Below are 19,539 nucleotides of genomic sequence, written 5' to 3'. Positions count from 1 at the left end.
TGGTTATACACAGTACCATGTGTGATGTCCGTAGGAGTGTTTTCATCCGTATTTGTACGCGCTATCATAATGTAATCAAAATAGCGTTGTTTATATAAGCGAATATGCTAACACGTTTACGAAGGTCTGTGTTGGTATTACTAACTTACAAAGGCATCATTTTTGTGTTGTTTCAGTTTTAAAAATTCCTCAGTAAACTGACCGAGATGTGAGCGTGGAGTTATTGACTCTGTTTAGCTGATTGGAGAGCTAGCTTCCGCAGCTTGTGCGTCCATTACGATGACTTTTGTTGTGTTTGATCAGTCGATTTACTGATGTCTTACAGATGACGTTTGGACGTGGTGTGGCGCAGTGGGGAGTGGCCGTGCGCAACCCGAGGGTCCCTGGTTCAATCCCCACTTAGTACCAACCTCGTCATGTCCGTTGTGTCCTGAGCAAGACACTTCACCCTTGCTCCTGACGGGTGCTGGTTAGCGCCTTGAATGGCAGCTCCCTCCATCAGTGTGTGAATCGGTAAATGTGGAAGTAGTGTCAAAGCGCTTTGAGTACCTTGAAGGTAGAAAAGCGCTATACAAGTACAACCCATTTATCATTTAAACAATTAAAGTATATAAATAAATATTTACACAATAGTTCAGTGTAAATACCTCATTTCGCAACGTATGTATCTGCGTTTTTTTTTCCGGTGCGGCTAATATATGGAAAACATTTTATTTCTCTAAAATTTAGTGGGTGCAACTAATATAACGCGCTAGTCCAGGAAATACAGTACTATACTTAAAAAAGAGAGTCGATGGTTTGAAATCTATTTAGGGTTTTGATTTACTGGGCATCTCACCTCGGTCAAAGTTATACTGCTGAGAAATGATCTCTCCCCAGTACTTGGCGCACTCAGCAGATAACTTCTTAGGTTTGTCCAGGCGGCGGATAGCCAAGGCCTGGATGTGCTTCTGGAAAGCTTCGTCGCTCATCTCCTCCACAGATCTCTCCATGGTGCAAAGGAACGCCTCGATACGGCTCTCCAGGTAGTGAGGCGCTTTTTCTGACTGGATGATGAAGCGCAGGCCTTGGACTCCGTTAGCGCGCCTTGGCCCGCTGAAAACGATGTAACCTTGGGGGCATAGAAGAGAATAAGCTCAGTTACTGCTCAGTGGAAAGCTAAGTGACAGGTATGTCAGTCATCTAAAACAGTGTGGCGCTTTACCAACATGATGCAGAATTATTGAACTTCAAAAACACAAACGATGCAGTGCTGCATTAACAGTAAAGTATTGATCAAAGCATTGATTAAAACTAACAGAACAGAACATAAATCCGAGAAGGACATTAAATCACCCAATAGCAACTGACCTAGCTGTTCTTTTGTTCTCAGAGTGTTGAAGCAGGGCTCTGAGATGATCTGACAAAAGAGCTCCAGTAGCATGTTCTCGTGCGTGGTCTGCATGTCAGTCTGGTAATAGATCTCGATGCCACAGTTGTTGTGCACCTCATTCCTCTGCTGATAAACGTACCAGCCACCTGTCATACAAATGGCAAGGTTTCATTTACTTTGTTGCACTAATGACAACATCCAAAAAGGAACCCAATGCGCCTCAGAAATTATATTAGGATGCAAATGGCCATCAGGCCGCACTTCCAACATTCTTACCGTTAACCTGTGGGAAATATTGCGACCACAATGGATTTGAAATGAAAGAAGATGTGATTGAAGTGTTGACTCTTTACAGGCAAATTATAATATGGGGATGATAAAGAGTGGAACCTCGATTTACAAACCCCTCATACGACCCACCAGCCGAATTGAAATATGCTTTGTTGTAAGAACCTTGTCTCAGTATACAAATGTTTCATCCACCAAATAGCTACTGTGCTAAGTGGTGCTTTTTGTGAGTTTTAAATGTTTATTAGCCTTTTTTAAGCATGTTTTGTTTTGCTAACTCAATATGAGTCTGAAGAATGTAATAGACAAGCAATGTGTGGTTTTAAACATTCAGGATACATCCACATTACTAATGACAATGCATCCCCCACTGAAGGCAAAGAAGGTTAGCCAACAAAGTAAGGTGGATGTATTTTGTTATCCCACATCATTGTAGTCACCTGGTTGTTAAAGTTAAGAAGTTTTGTGATTTCAAAAATGTGAGTGCAAAACAGGGCTAGTGACTGTGTGTGCACAGGGAGAGGACAGTTCAGCTGTTGTTTCTTTGATTTTGTTAACAAATAGAACATTGTAAATCAAGGTTCCACTAATATTTTCAACATTTTCAAGTTCATGTTATGAATATAGTCTGCTTTCAATATGTTTGTTACCATGGCTACCATAATTTAATAGGATAAGGAAATCTGGGAAATATTTCGAATTATACTTTTTTGCTATTTTTTTTTGCATGCCACAGAGCTTTTTTTCCAGCAGAAAGGAGAACCCTGTTTGAAACAGGCACGATTACGATAAGAGGGTTCAGATGGAGGACAGCCAGAACCAGCTGTACTGAACTCACAAGTCTTGCTTTTCAGTAGAGCGGATCGTTGAAGCTTTTTATTTAGGTTCATGTTTTCTTTAGAGTGAAATGTGGTGACATATAGAGTAACCTAGTTCTTTTGAGATCAACTTCAGTTTGTGAAGTAAGCTGTGATCAAGGTCGTGTCCATGGAATTAAATTTCGCTCATGCTTCCGGACTTCAAATTGACTAAAATAAGCTTCTGCAAAAGTAGAATTTTAAAAGACTATGAATTAGGCTACTCTAAGTTAGTTTTAATGCTTTTGGTAGTACTATTGCCTAGTTAGGATTAGGATTTAGATAATGGAGTCACTACGTATTTACATAAAATAACAGAGACATTTGGGCAAAAATGTCCAAAAATTCAATTAATAAAGCAAGTGAATGTAAGGTTTGGCTTTTCAAAGCTGGGGAAATATTAATGTATGTACACGGCATATACATGAGTATATATGATTGTTATATGCCCCGGTTTTGGGCAAAAAATGTTCAGTAAAGAAATGTCCCGTGTTTAGTACAATAAAACACATTGGCAACTCAGTCAAAAATCTTTTTTTTTTTAATATGGCTGCAAAATAAGCCACCAGGGAGCAAAATTAAGTTGTAGCAAACAGTATTAATCCAATCAAAGTCAAAAAGAGCCTTAAGAGTTTATATTTCCAAAACTAAGTTTTATTAAACAAATAACTTGGCAGAAGAAACATTAACTATTGTTCTGAATTCTTGAAGGGGAACTGTACTATTATTGGGAATTTTGCCCATCGTTCACAATCCTGTATAAGACAAAAACACGTTTTTCTTTTTTTTAATGCATTCTAACTCATAAACGCTAGCAAAAGTCAGCTATCTATGAAGGTAATGGGATTCATGACATCACTGTGAAAACATTAAAAAATCAATAAAAATACTCAATTTACATGTCTTAACCTGAATATTAACCAAGTATTAGGGACATTGGTAGAAGATGGATGGATGTTATTAGCCCTAACGTCAATGGACTACTTTTAGCGGTGCATGGATAAAAATGAATATAACTTTCTGCTACTATTGACATAAAGACCTGGAGTTGGTAAAAGTTAATTCTGTACAGCAAAGCATGCCTCTCACCTGTATAGTAGCAAAGGCAGCACATGGATAAAAATATATATAACTTTATGCTGCTATTGACATAAGGAGCTGGAGTTGGTAAAAGCTCATTCTGTACAGTAAATCATGCCTCTCACGTGTATAATAAAAAGTTGTAGCCATAAACCGAGAAGTTGGTCAATTTTGACATCCAACTTATACCCGGAAATGGCAAGAAAGACACAAATGGACGCTCGTTCTGTGTTTTTTTTTTTATTTAAATTTGCATGAGGATTATGATTAATTTTTCATCTAAACGGGAAATATGAACATCCCATCAGTCAGCATCCCAGTGAGAGCAGACATTGCACAGTAAATGATTGTTGTATTATGTTTGTAGTTTGTATTTCTTGTTTAGCACTTAGCAACAATTCTACTTTTTGAATGTGCTTATCACTGAGCTTCTTAAAGTTGTAGCTCATCCTCTGTATAGTCAGGCTTAAAAATATAAGGTTCTGAATAATGATTTGTCCCAAAGTAGTCATCTTTGTTTTTCATGAAGTCTGCAATATTTAATAGTTGTTAAAGGGAAAATCTAACATTGTAATGAGTCTGTGAAATCACTATGCCCCCGTATGCTTAAAATGAGCAAAATACATAAATATTACAGGTTATTATGAAGGTACCTTTTACTACATTACACACAGTATATACTTAGTGTGTACATGATGAAACCATGATACAAGCTTTTAGATGTTTTTATAGAGCGCTTTATCGGCGCAATAAAGAAAATCCTATTAGCTCCATTGTAAGCGTTTACTTATGAGTTTGAATGCATATAAAAAAAAAGAAGCATACCCTGTACGTGTTCTTGTCTTACATAAGGATTATGAATGAAAGGCAAAATCCAAAACAATAATGCAGTTCACCTTTAAGAGCCATATTTTTATATAAGTGTTTAAATGTTTATTTCCATTTTAATCTGTAAAAGTTTTAGAATGTTTTTTTTTTATCAAAAAAAGGCAAATTGGGGGTTCATCTTGCTTCAGGTGTATGTGACATCACGCAAGTTCATTGTCTGTTGTAGACAGTTTTGCCTTTCTTAAAGTTGTATATGGAAAATGTTTTCAGTTTTTAGCTGACTATTTGGAACAGATTAATAACAATAACCAAGGTACGGCTGTAGTGCACTTATTTAGTGTAGGTATAAAAACACACACACACACTGTACACTTGCCTTATGTCTTATATTACTCCTGTCAGAAGCCAAGCCTGAAATAATCCCCCCAATCCACAGTGAGACAAAGGATGTCTCATTGTGGTCTCATACACCTCTAGTTTTCCTCTGGAAATCATTCTACATGCTTAACGTAATCAGGGTAGTAGCTCGAGTGATTTTTAATTGTTTGAATGTGTGCGCATCTGCCAGTGTGTGCGTGCTTATATTAGCTCAATGACGTCAATTTCCACTTGGTGAATATGAGTTTCCTCAAGTGGAAATGAGAACGTTAAGATTAAATTGAAGTCTTTTCCAGTAAAAGCCTACGTCAGATAAGCATGTAGGAAGGGTTAAGGCCCTTCCGAGTGGTAACTGTGGAAACCGGTATGTCTGGGGGTTGATTACAAGTTCTGCACTGGAGTGTGAAGGAGTAAGAGACATACCGTCTGGGACCTGCATCTCTCGGTAGCGGATCAGCTGGCTCGGGAGAAGAGGCTTGGTGTGCGCGTGCTCTATGAGCGTGTCCTCCACCATTTGTATCATGCCAAGAGCAGACTAAAAATATGACGCACGGGAGTGGGGAAAAAGAATATGTTACAGCCACTAATGATTCAGCCAAAAAGCACAATTTTTCAAAATAATGTTTTCTAGAAGTTGTCTATATTTCATATATTCAGTGTACACAATAGCCACCTTTGTTAAAAAAACAGTAATATTGACAGGGAACCTGCAAACTATGAACAAACTTTAGCTTCAGTAAAGTATGGAGAGCAGGTCTAATAATAAGAACATCCATGCCATGTTGGACCTGAGCTTAGAGTTCATGTGTTTCCACAAGTACGTGCACAGTACTAGCACAATGTACTAAGGAAATGCTCAAAACGCTGGATGAGTGCAGAAAACACTCAGCAGTGAAGGGGAACTTTGGCTCTTAATTCACATGCTAAGAATTGAGTACCAGTTTAATGGATTCCAATGCGACGGCCAATCTTCCCTTGAGAAAGTGCTGAATGTATTTTTATACTAAACACGACATTGCCTATCTGCAATTCTACAGTATCTTTAAATGTGAACCCTAGCCAAAACAAAAGTTTGGAAGTACCCAAGCTGTAAATATAAAACTCAGCATCATTGGATACAATTTGTTTATCACGGATAGCAAAAGCTTGTCAAGAACAAAAAAAAAAATGCTCGATGAATGAGATCAACAGAATCAGCAAAAACACATTGACTTGCAAACAAACCTCCTTGGTGATGTTGCCATGGAGAAGGGCTTCAATATGTAACCGTGACAACAGCTGAGGTATGAAGGCCTTGAGGCGTTGAAGAGTTACATCTGGAATACAAATAAGAGCTATTAATCAAAGAGCGATAGTACAATGCAGTGACCCACTTTACTGTCAATTAATAGTTGGGTAACGACAACAAATTAGTTTGAAGATGAAAAAACATCAGTTAGTATTCATTCCGCAGCAGTTAAATGAAGAACATGATAATGTAAATCTAGGATTTAAAGTAAGCCTGGTCTGTAGCCTTGCCACCTCTCATTTGGACTACTGCAACTATGTTTGGTCTCCCCCCGTAAGCAGAGGAGGACTGGGACAAAATTTGGCCTTTGACTTTTTGGTCCAGAAAGGCCCACTCCAGTACGTGTGCAGAAACTGTGTCACTTGCCCCCTAATGTACTCAATGCACTTGATGTACCCTATGTACAAACACACAAGCTCCTTATAACACCATTATACTGAATAATATCCTTTCTTAAGCCTTGAATGATGATTTGATGAGGGGTAACTAGAACATACTAGGTCCGGACCCCTAAGCCTCTGGAGCCCCTCTAATAGTGTCATGTAGTCTTGACAGACAAGCACACTGAATGAACCAATCAATTGTCATCTCTGTTGTGTTGTGCCTGCAACAACATGTTCCTCGGCCTGCCCAAGAGGGTTATAATAGCTACCACAGTGCAGAAAAACTAAGTCAACTGAACTAATTAATTGACCCAAAAAGTAAAAGTGGTAAGCTTGAAGGTCAGATTATCCATCGAAATCAAAATTACTTTAAGCAAGCAAGAATGTCCGAAAAAGGGAAAAAGGATCATAACAGCCATGACTGACTTCATGTCACTCATCACTGCTGACTGCTGTAGTAGACAATCTAATTGTAATTGAACATTAATATTTACCATTTAAACAAAACAACCAGCATCCGGGAATAAAGTAAGCTCAAATAAGTATTACAAGTACTCACACAAGTGATGTCACTTGGAGTAAAAGGTTAGGAAAAAAGAGTTTTAAAATAAAAGATAAACACCTCACCCTCTAGAGCCTCTCTGAGTTCATCTTTGGTCCAAGCAACCTCAGTCATGAGAAGACGGAGGTAGTACATTGCATGCTGGTGTGGCTGCTCGGCTCTGAAGTTATTCAAAGACCTCATGTACTGCACAGACATGGGAAAAAGTCAAGTGTTTTGGACATAAACAATATTGTTAAGTTTGAGTCAGAAAACTGGTTTAGAAACATACTATGCAAGCATACTATCTTAATTTTCCTGAAGGAACTCTCCTGAAGGAATCAATAAAGTACTATCCATCTATCTATCTATCTATCTATCTAACTATGATTAAAATTTTGCAATGATTACCGCTTCCTTGATGATATCAAAACGCTTCTCATCGATCTCAAAGGTGGCCATCTTTTCAATGATCTTCTTCAGTAGGATGTCTTGCTTGTCATTGTAACCTTTAACGGAGAGCTACAGCAGTGAATGAGAGAAAATTGTTTACGAGCACGATCAATGACCCAATGCTAGGCATTTCTCAAAATAATGGTTTTATCTTGGCAACAACACACTGCAAATAGTTACATAGACGGCCTAGTTTTAAAGACAGTATGTCAATAAAATGACTATCCTCTTATTGGGCTACGGCAGGGGTGTCCAAACTACCAGTTTGGACAAGTGCGACCTGCTCGGGTCTTCTGTGCGGCCCAGAAGAAATCACAAGATTACACAGACAATTGAGCTGTATTTGCCTTATTCACTCACCGGGTAATTGAATTGGTATGATCTTGTCGCACTTTTGCATGCCAAGACAAGAGTCGGTGGTTAATGAAAAAGAGTTTCATTTGGAAGTGGTTTCAGCACAGCATTAATTTATATGACCCAATCCAGACAACTTTTTCCACTAATGGTATAAATTACCTATAACCAACAAAGAATGTCAGCCCACGGTGGCACATTACACACCTTTTCATCGAACTTTGTGGACATTATAAAACACCTTTAATCACGATACAGGACTGTCTAAGAAAATTAAAATATTGTTATGAAGGCCTTTATTTTCTGTAATGTGACTAAAAACATGAAAATGTCATACATTCTGGATTCATTACACATCAACTGAAATATTACAAGCCTTTTATTATTTTAATATTGCTGATTATGGCATACAGTTTAAGAAAACTCAAAAATCATATCTCAAAAAATTTGAATATTTCTTCAGATCAAGTAAAAAAAAAAAATGTACAAAAGCAAAACAAAATCAAACATTTGAAAATGTCAATTAATGCACTCAGTACTTCGTTGGGAATCCTCTTGCATGGATTACTGCATCAATGCGGCGTGGCACGGAGGCAACCAGCCTCTGGCATTGTTGAGGTGTTATGGATGCCCAGGATTCTTCAATAGCGGCCTTCAGCTCATTTGCATTATTGGGTCTGGTGTCTTTCAGCTTCTTCTTCACAATACCCCACAAATTTTCTATGGGGTTCAGGTCAGGGGAGTTGGCAGGCCAATTGAGGACAGTAATGCCATGGTCAGTACACCAGTTACTGGTGGTTTTGGCACTGTGGGCAGGTGCCAGATCATGCTGGAAAATGAAATCATCATCTCCATAGAGCTTTTCAACAGATGGTAGCATGTAGTCCTCTAAAATCTCTTGGCACACAGCTGCATTGACTCTGGACTTGATGAAACACAGTGGACGCACACTAGCAGCTGACATGGCTCCCCAAACCATTGGGGAGCCAATGGTTCACACTGGATTTCAAGCAACTTGGATTTTGCTCCTCTCCAGCTTTCCTCCAGACTCTAGCGCCTTGACTTCCAAATGAAATACAAAACTTGCATTCATCTGAAAACAGGACTCTGGACCACACTGTAACTGTCCAGTGCTTCTTTTCCATAGCCCAAGTCAGACACTTCTTCCGTTGTCTTGAGTTCAGGAGTGGCTTGACCATGGGAATACGGCTATTGTAGTTGTATCTGTTAAAAAGCTATGTAGAGACGATGATTTCATTTTCCAGCATGATCTGGCACCTGCCCACAGTGCCAAAACCACCAGTGACTGGTGTACTGACTATGGCACTACTGTAACCACTAGTAACTGGTGTACTGACCATGGCATTACTGTAACCACCGTGGTTACAGTAATGTATATATATATATTGCTACTTTAAATGTAGTCGGATTTCTGCCCTTGTCAATTTCTATTAGACCAATGCGGCCACCAAGTCAAAATGTTTGGACACCCCTGTGCTCTTAAGATCACTGTTTGTAACATCTTCCTAGTCACACATATATTTTCACTTCGGTGATATAATATATAAAGTAAAGTAAAATGGATAAAGCTCTAAGAAGCAAGCGATTTTATATGCAAATACATGTTTAAATTATAAGAGTAATATGGAATAAAGAAAAATGGAGAAAGAAAGGGAGTGCTTTTAAAAGCCACTAAATTGCAGCGTCATCTGACTGCATCCTTCAAGGTTCACCTATTACTCCTAGTTATCCTAAGTTCCATGGATGACACCTGTTAAAAGTCATCTGTACTAAGATCATTAACCTTGACTTATGGTCAGCCGGCCACATTCATAGTGCTGACTCAAACTAATTACACACAGCTCACGGATACATCATGGTGTCGTCTCCGGGGAGAGAACCCTATCGTTTGCAATGATGTGAGATTGTTAGCAGTCAATACTTGCAGTACTAACAAATGAATACGTTATTTTTCAAACGATGCACAGTATTAATCAGGATGGAGTTAAAAAAAACGGTTGAAAAACCTTATCATGCAATTTATGTCATTCATAATCACTTTTTGTTAATCGTTACTAATAATTGAAAGTTGTCACCACTCGATAATGAAATACAGTTTAAATTACGTCAATTCCAACTGCATCAGCCAGCCTGCCTTTATGAAATTAAAATTTGTTATGATGTCCATTAGGGTCCAAACTACCATAAGTATTATACGTATCCTTTGTCTTACAGTCAGCATTAAAGTTTAGGGGACGAGACATTCAAAGTTAGCATGAAATATATAGCTGTTTATTGCACACTTGAAGCCTTAAACTCAACCGTGAATAATTAGCCCCATTTTCATGCAGGTTTTGAACAGCTTACTTACTAGGATGGCATTCATCCTTGACGCTATGTCATACACCAGACCTGCCAGTCGGGCTGCATATGTATACTCTTTTAAATCATCCTTCAGTAACCTGAGCAACAAGTAGGTCATGTTGCAGTGCATCGGATCGGCATATATGTAGCGACTACAGGTTGTGTGGGGAAAAAGAAAAAGAAAACAGCAAAAACAGGTGATGGAGATGACACAGACAACTACGTGGAGAATGACAGGAAGAGTATGTATATGCAGCCTACTGGCTTTGTGTCACGCATAAAACTATTGGAACAAGCCTAAAGTCTTAAGCTAACTTTGTTAGTTGTACAGAACAGGAACTGCAATTATTTGCTGTACCTGACTGTGAGACACAAAGAAAGGTCTAAAGAGCATCAATGTTTTGCCGGAGTTAAAGAAGGGAAGTAAAGATAAATGAAATGAAGATGGGCAACAAGGAAAGGTAATATTGGACACCAGCCACATTTGTTTTGTGTAAATATATATACAGTGTTTCCCATACATTCATTTATTTAGGGTGGGTTGCCACAATGAAATTTAGACCATCACAGATAGATTTGGCGTGGTCGCCCTCGCTCACAATCACATTGATAATGGGACTGTGTCTGCGTAGCTTGTCATAAACAGATCTGTACAGTAATCGGGGGTTAAATCACCCAAAATGATTCCCAGGCGTCCACCGCTGCTGCCCACTGCTCCCCTCACTTCCCAGGGGGTGAACAAGGGGATGGGTCAAATGCAGAGGACAAATTTCACTACACCTAGTGTGTGTGTGTGTGTGACAATCATTGGTACTTTAACTTTATAACACAGTTGTTACCACCCATAGTAATATTTCAAATGTAAAATGACATATAAATTAGGTATGTGCTTGGGACATGTGACAATATTGATTAGCAAATGTTCAAAAATCTGTAATTTTCGAAATCTCAACACAACTGCAGCACCCACAAGTTGGCCTGGTTTATTGCAAAACTGGCTACTGTCAGCCATTACACCAAATAAACAAATACATAGTTTTTTCTCCAAACTCAACCGCACTCTGTCACTCGTACCAACAAACATAATATTGACATATTCACAACCACTGAAAAAATTCGGACATCACAAACTCCAACATAACACTTATCTGACAGGTTGCTACTATAATAAACCTACATAACTTTCTCGATTTTGTTTGGGAGTCTATTATATATAAAGAAGCAAAATAAACTGTTTTGTATTAAACTTGCTAAAAAGGAAATCTGTGAAATAGACTTTTGGTTAAAACAAGGCCCTTCTAAGTATTACACTATGTACAGTAACTCAAGCAGCTTTTTGTTATAGTAAATGTGTTGGATCATTGGGTCTGATATGAATAAAAGTACATTTTTTAAATATATTTTGTTTAAAAAAAAATAATAATAATATATACATATATATATAAAAAATCATCATTCCATCCATTTGATACCGCTTATTCCCTTTGGGTCGTGGGGGGTGCTGGTGCCTATCTCAGCTGCAATCGGGCGGAAGGCGGGGTACACCCTGGGCAAGTCGCCACCTCATCGCAGGGCTAAAAAAATAAAAAAACCTAGACTAGTGCTGAACCGAAAAATAGTTTTTTGTTTTCTTTCCTTGATGTTGAAAGTGCCTTGTTTTTTCTGTGAATTATTAATGTACGTTTGTTGTTCAAAAAAAAAAGAAAAAAAAAGAAAACTAGACTAGTGCCGAACTGAAAAATAATACTTCTTTTTGGTTTTCTTTCCTTCATGTTGAAAGTGCCTTGTTTTTGATGTGAATTATAATTTATGTTTGTTGTAAAAAAAAATTAAAATAAAGAAAATGAAAAAACTAGACTAGTGCCGAACCGAAAAATAATATATATATATATATATATATATATATATATATATATATATATATATGTATAGGAAAAAAGATGCCTTGATAATTCTTATAATCATAATCGAATCAAAGTACCCTGATTTTTAATCAAATCAAATCACCAGGTGCATAAGATGGCTCACCGATAATATGCATTACCTTAAAAATCAGTGCACATTTAAATGGAGCACATTAAGCTTTTTGACGCACAGGAAGATTTTTCTTGAAACACCCATGTGTGTTGTATAGTATTAAATGAAGTAAACACCCTAAGTGCAATAACTTCCTGTTCTGTTGTTAACTAAGGTTTAAAAACATGAGATAATGTGGCACATTTCTTCTGACACAAAGCTCACCTTTACCCGTCTACACACAAACCAACAGTGGGAAACACTGATATATATCAAATATGTTGTTTTGTGTTGAAGAAAAAAGGGCCTGGCAGTGCCAATATAGCCCTGATTGGGTGCTGAATGGTTCTTACGGATTTGGATGCAGCATGAATGTGATAGTAAAGGAATCAGGATACTTACATGCATCCCATAGACGGTATTTTGAAGGTCATAGTTCAAGCCAGCTAGCTCGGCTGCATATGCATACTCGTTGAGGGAGTCCTTTAGGAGCTCCAGGTATAAATAAGCCATGTTACAATGTAATGGGTCCACATAAGCAAACGGGCTGTAGAAAAATAGCAGTGGAAAGCAAGGAAAATGTGCTGAGTAAAAAAAAATATTGCGTTGTATACTTTATTTGTTTAACAAAGACCAGCAATTTCACTACGACATGCGGTTTAATATCGGACTTTATGAACCATGCATTTAAAAAAATACAGTCATGAAAAAAACAAAATATATAGTCAGGTCCATATATATTGGGACATCGACACAATTTAAATCTTTTAGGCTCTAAACACCACCAAAATTGATTTAAACAGAAACGAACAAGTTGTGCCTAATACAAATCAGGAAACGGTGAAGGAATTACAAACGATTGCGTACGTGCCTCCCACTTTTTTAAGAGACCAAAAGTAATCAGACAAACTAACGATCATAAATCAAACTTTAACTTTTTAATATTTGGTTGGACATTTTTTACAGTCCATTAAAGCCTGAATTCTAGAAGGAACAGAAACTACCAGAAGTTGGATTTAATTTCTGCTGAGGCTCTTCCAGGCCTCAACTATAAAGGTCTTCAATTCCTCCTTGTTCTTGCGCATTTTCACATAAGGTTGACTTGTCCAATGATAACATCTGTCTTAAAAATATTAATTGGGTGATTTCACAGTATGCTTGGAGTCACTGTCCATTTGCACTGTGAAATATCATCCAATGTGTCTGAAACATTTGGCTTAATGTAAGCAGATAATGTTGCTGTTTAATGTAAGCAGATAATATTGCTGCGGGCAACATTATGTTGCCTGAAACACTTCAGAGTTCATCCTGCTGCTTCTGTCAGCAGTCACATCATTAATGATTACAAAGAAAACAGTTTCATTGGCATCTATACATGCCCACTAAATGACATTACCATCACCATGCTACACTGATGAGTTACTGTGTTTTGGATCATAAGCAGTTGTATATCAAATTGACAGAAACAGATTTCTTATTCAAATAGCACACTTGAAATTAACTCTACACCTTTTATCCGCTCCTTGTAAATGTGATAATGAGGTAAAAACACACACCTGGCAAACAGTTGAGCAGCCAAATGTCCTATTACTTTTTTGTTTTTTAATACTTTGGTGTGGTATATATAATCCAACATGTTGAAGTTGTGTCAATATCCCAAAATATATGACTAACTGTAAGTTTTAACTTTAGAATAGGGCAAAAGCGGTCTATGTTGTCAACATTATCATGAAATATTTACTTTTTTGACAGTGCAGATATTTTGGTCCTGTGTAGGCATTTTTTTCTACAGTATCTAACATCAGTCAGCCCTGAAGAAAATGTGCTGCACACCAAAGGTAACACTTTTCTTCTGGTATTTGACATGGCAGTCTGCAGTATTTGCTAGAATAATGTTCTGAATGTGTCAATCACATTATGGAAAAAGAGCATCTAAATTAAAACATTGCTATATTTTAAACTTTAGACATATAGCATTTACTACAAGTGTGTAAATAAATTGAAAATTATTTGTATAATTAATATTATCCCTTGTAGTCCTATGTCATCTGCTAACAGTTTCAAAGGTTTTTCTACAGGGTAATCCCATTGTGTGGCGATTGTATAATCACATACCTGAAGAACTCGAAGTTCAAACATGCTTTAGGAAGGAAGAATTTGTCATCCTGCTTGAACCACACCTTGCTCATGGCGGTATCCTGGAAGAAAAAGGCACACAGGATATGCTTATTTTTATGTCATTGTCAAGACATTGGAAAGTTGTATGATAATATGTGAGAAGACAAAATGAGTGATAATCAATAGTAAGACCATGTTAAAGAGTTGCTAGTGTTTCTACTTAAGCACATGGAAAATACTGAGTTCTGTATCCTTGAAAAAGCACAGGAGATTTCTTTTCTTTTCACAAAATCTGCAGCGAAAATCAGGCTGCTAGTGTGTAATCAAGAGTGGCACGACTTTGATGATCAAACAGCAGCAAACACTCTTACCTTGATTAAGGCAGGGACAGATGGAGATTCTTTCTCAAGAGGGTAAATCTCAAAGTTGGTAGGGATAAACTCATTTTTCATCGGCAACTTGAACTTGCCGTTGAGGTCGGCACCAGCCCATTTCTAAAACGCACACAATATAGGCTATTCATAACGTGCAGTTTTCAAGAGAGAGAAGCAGACTGGCAGCAGTTATTGATTTTATCGTCACAGTATGATCGCATTGAGTCACCTTGATGGTTTCCTCAGAGATAACCTCCTGTTTGTACTGTGTACCGTACCATTCTTCTGTCTTATCTGCTTGAGCTTCAAATGACTTAGACACCAGAACAACTCTGCAAAGAGAATGGAGCAGTGGTCAAGTTACATCAACAATTGACATTCAATTAAGTGCTTTGGTATCTTGAAAGACGCTACATAAATCGATTATTATTTTGCGGAAAAGTATTGAAAATTACAGTCATACCATGCTTTTATGGAAATTGTTTTTTAATTGGTCTAGATAATACGTTGCTTTGGTGTAATGTTGCTTCATGGTCACGTTTATAACCCACTTTCTGCATTTGTCTGCAAGATATTTGTTTGTAGAGGCGATCCCATATTGCAAATAAAACCACGCTCCACCCTCTTCAAAAACACAAATGCATTTTTCATAAATGTACACTGTCAAATATATCTTGAAGATGACCTGCACCAATATTTTTCTTTCAGTCATGGTTGAAAAAAAACTTCTAGGTAACGTTGCAATTTCCAAAGCAACAAAGCAATTAAATTAAAAAACGTGCCAATGTAAGTTGAATGAAGCTGTTAATCATTATCTATTGAAATGCTACTGATTAGTAGCATTACAGATTTTACATAGTAATTTCAACACCTTCAAAATTGTTAATGAAAACTACAACTAAGATGCGCACTAGAACCAAACAGCTGGTTCATAGTAAGTACAATAAATACAGTATTAACCCTTTCTAGGGCACAACAGAGAGTTACAGGATTAACAACTTGTAGGGTGCAAAGGAGAGCAACGACTGAACTGACCATCACACCATAAACTATACACTACTGCCATCTAAAGTCTTGGACTTGGAACTGCAATTGCAATTTAGTGCCATATTTGTAAATGAGACTCACTCAATATACACAATATAACAACTGGACACAGTTATCATGTTCAATTAATTTTTAAATAATGTAATAAAAAATTGATTTTATTATCAAATATTTATCAACACACACGAAAGTAGCGAAAATTGCTACCGTTGAGTACCGGATGGGTACTGTTCACATTTAAATCGATACAATACCGATTCTTTTGCCCATGAAAATCAGTACCGTATCGCTTCAAATGTGAACAATACCCATCTCTAGGAGGGTAAGACGGCTTGCCAGACACAGCACATCCAGAATTCCTACAATACGTCAATTTGTGATGTCATGGACTACCCACTGATAAAAAAAACACTCCGAAATCCTACGAGCATTGGCAGAGGCATCCAATTTTGCTTGCAAGCCCATGACCAAATACATGGGCCTTATGATTTGACATTATTCAAAACACACATGAGATGAGGTAAAAATTAGATCTGATTTTAAATATAGTCCACTGTCGTGACATTGTTACACTTAATGTTAGTTTTTCACTTGCACAAACAACAGCGAGCATCAAGCAAAACTGCTAAGGCCAAGACACTCAAAAGTTGGGTTATACTTTACCTCAAAAAAGGCAGACGGTTTCACCTACAACAAGTGCTTGGACGTGATATTGAGCAAAAAACGTCTTGTAAGGAACTTTATTTTCCTCAGTAAAACACAACTCTTGCTTGTAGGATTAACTAGCAAGCACTGTTATAATTCTAGTCTAACAATGCCACAATTATTTATAATTTATCAATTGCTGCTTGAATTGTAGGGAATGTATGGACTTAATGTGGCCTACATTAAAATCTGGCAATACATTTAGCATATTTCCTGTTTGCTGCTAGTTTGGATGTCATGGTTACGATATACATAATAGGATTTTATCTATTGTGAATTTTATTTATTGGCGAATTTAAAACTTAGTTATTGCCATCAATCCATTTTCTACCGCTTTTCCCCGTTCTATTCAATTTCACAAAATCTAGCTAACATAAAAAAACAAATGTTTTCCTTTTTTGTACCAATTTTGGCACTGGAAACATATCAAGAGTACCAATATTGGTATTCGATATCAAAAAACATGTAAATGACACCAACCCTACATGTGATACACTAGAGGAGTGGGCATTCATTTAGTTTTGTTATTTGAGATAACTTGTGTTAATGTAATATATTACATGCATTCAAAGTTTGTGTTTTTGATGGAAAATCCAAATGACTGGAAAATTCTGGATCTGAGCATTTTTTGAGCACCCTTAAAGTTATTAAGGCACATCCTTAATGACTGAGCCGGAAGAAAGTTATTATTGTAAGAAAAATTATGTTCCTGCTGTAAGTAGGACCCATTTTTGTAGTTACAGTTGTGTTCATAATAATTTAAATCACCACTGTCAATTACATTTACTTAAAACATTTATGAACAGAAATAATTTAAATTGCTAAGTGGTCAATTGTTATTGAAAATGGGCAACCTTTAAAAGTTATTTTTACTAATTGGCCGTTAAATAATTTTTACTGTAGCTGTGATTGATTGTAAATGTTCTTCCACCAACCTGACATGTTCTGGCCTTAGCTTGTTCAGCACCATCTCGATTAAGTCAGGCCTGAAGTCTTCCAACAGGTACTCTGCCGCGAGAACCTCTTCAAGAGGGTAATACTGAAAAACAAAGAAGGCATTGCCTGAAACACATTTGTGAGGCAAAGGCCAAGGTGACCTAAAACAGAAGCATATGGGGATGATGACCACAGTCAATATAACAGCCACAAGTTTCAATATGTTACAGTAAAATCATCTTTCATGTATCAGAGGACACCTACGTGCAGTAAACCAGCCACTTTGGAAGTATAGCCACGGGGTCGCTCCTTGTCTTTGAACCGAAAAGCTACCTTGTTTAAATCCTAAACATAGCAAAAACACAAAAACATTTACATAGATATGTTATGTTTACGTTGTGTGTCTTTGTGTGTAAAGTACTTAGTATATGAAACTTATCTTTGTGTGTTGATACAGTATTCCAGCAATCATAACCCAAAATGTTAAAAGTTAGCATTATCTTGACCTAGCATCTAAATAGTTACCTTGCACTCTTGAAACACCCACTCCTGAGGACCTTCTGTACGCAGTTTCTGGATGTACTGGAACATGTGGAAGATGATGTCCTCAACGTGCACTGTGGTGACACAAACATCATGATTCAATCAGGGTTATTTACGTTTTAGTGTCTACTACACAAACATAGTGTATCAACTCTTTTGAAGTAAAAAGCAAGCAGTACTTACAAAGACCTTCCTCAGTCAAGTCCACATTGATAATGAAGAACATGAACCCCTTGGCTCCTTCTTTTTGACCTCCAACAAGTGTATTCACCCAACCTTAACAGAATGGCATGTTTAATAAGGTTATGTTTAGGGATGGGAATCGAAAACCGGTTCTTGGTGCGAACCCGCTCCCAAGGTTCGATCCCTGGGAATCATTAGACAGTTTTGTTAATGATTCTCTTATTGCTACCTGTGGGCACGCATGGCATCACCATTTACGGAGCCATTAAGCAGCACACACTTTACAATTATTTACGAGAAAGGAAGACAACAGGGCAACCTACACATTTAGTTGCAAAGTACATATTGCATCAAATTGAAAAAATTGTAGCAGAAATATTAGCAAACAGAGCATATGATAACGTTGAATGAATGACGCGTTTTCGATCCCCTCCGGGACGGTAGTTAACCACCAGCAGCAGTGGCGGCAATGTCAGCAAGTTGTCTGCTTTATAAATGCTGAAAGTTTCTAACACACTAACACTGCCTATTATGTTAAAACATGATATTATTAATTGTAAATGTGAAATTAATGTTTTACATGCATTACATGAGGAGACGGAATCTGACAGGTTGTTTGCACTTCTCCTTATTGTCTAAGAGGTGTTTTCCACAGCAGGAGACACTGATTAGTCAGACATATCGAGTATGCTTCCTACAAAAGCACATATGTTTAATTTTCGGCAAAACGGGTTAATTTTCATAGTTGATGGTTGAAAAATTTTAGTGTACAGTTCCTTTTGACTTTAATTTGCTTGTATTTTTTGAAAGACAGCTTTACTTTACATATATAGACTGGACATAATTTAAAAAAAAAAAGAATACTTTTCATTTCTAGTTGAAAAATGTTAAACATAAAATATTTTTTGGGGCCGAGCAACGGAGCAAGCCCTGCAGAGCACCGCAAGGGCGCTATTAAAAATTACAGTTGTTTCTTTTAAATGCCTTTTTGAGGTCCTTAACATGCACGAAATGTCCCCATATTTTGCAGGCTTGTCTGGTATGGTGAAAAATTTAATATTTATGGGGTTCTGAAAATTAAATTTTAAAATTGGCTCTCTAGCGCTCTCAGCGCCAAACTTAGCTCCGATGTTTTTTGGCCATTTTTCAGCGAAAAGGGGTCATACTTAAAGGGGAACTGAATTTTTTTGGAATGTTGCCTACGTACGGATGGATTTTTTCAAATGCATTATAAATATTAAACAAACGTCAATAAAAGTACGCTTACAGCGGAGTTAACATGAGCGCCACTATCCCACTCCTAAAATCCGATAAATAACCATTCAAAAACCACCAACAATACTCAATGTACATTTCGTTGCTTGAATATCAACCAAGTATTAGTGATATTGTTATTATAAGCACTCACGCATACAAACTAGAGCGGCGCCG

The 19,539-nt window shown here is 37.3% G+C and overlaps 1 protein-coding gene across 2 annotated transcripts in view; it reads right to left on the bottom strand.

Moving 5' to 3' along the window:
* ide (insulin-degrading enzyme) overlaps positions 1–19,539 on the bottom strand; it is a 48,338-nt gene that overhangs the window by 13,395 nt on the left and 15,404 nt on the right. For both annotated transcript variants that reach the window (XM_061910847.1, XM_061910846.1), the window contains exons 8-21: positions 18,109–18,201; positions 17,908–17,999; positions 17,647–17,727; positions 17,382–17,485; positions 14,924–15,026; positions 14,692–14,814; positions 14,318–14,400; positions 12,605–12,749; positions 7,427–7,537; positions 7,102–7,222; positions 6,028–6,119; positions 5,227–5,338; positions 1,351–1,518; positions 839–1,111 (exon numbers count right to left, since the gene is read on the bottom strand). In XM_061910847.1, the coding sequence (XP_061766831.1) occupies positions 839–1,111; positions 1,351–1,518; positions 5,227–5,338; positions 6,028–6,119; positions 7,102–7,222; positions 7,427–7,537; positions 12,605–12,749; positions 14,318–14,400; positions 14,692–14,814; positions 14,924–15,026; positions 17,382–17,485; positions 17,647–17,727; positions 17,908–17,999; positions 18,109–18,201 (1,701 nt within the window). The remainder of the gene's footprint in view (positions 1–838; positions 1,112–1,350; positions 1,519–5,226; positions 5,339–6,027; positions 6,120–7,101; positions 7,223–7,426; positions 7,538–12,604; positions 12,750–14,317; positions 14,401–14,691; positions 14,815–14,923; positions 15,027–17,381; positions 17,486–17,646; positions 17,728–17,907; positions 18,000–18,108; positions 18,202–19,539) is intronic.

This window comes from Nerophis ophidion, linkage group LG09 (genome assembly GCF_033978795.1).
Source record: "Nerophis ophidion isolate RoL-2023_Sa linkage group LG09, RoL_Noph_v1.0, whole genome shotgun sequence".
In the NCBI taxonomy this organism is placed as follows: Eukaryota; Metazoa; Chordata; class Actinopteri; order Syngnathiformes; family Syngnathidae; genus Nerophis; species Nerophis ophidion.
This window is presented reverse-complemented; position numbering and strand designations above follow the sequence as displayed.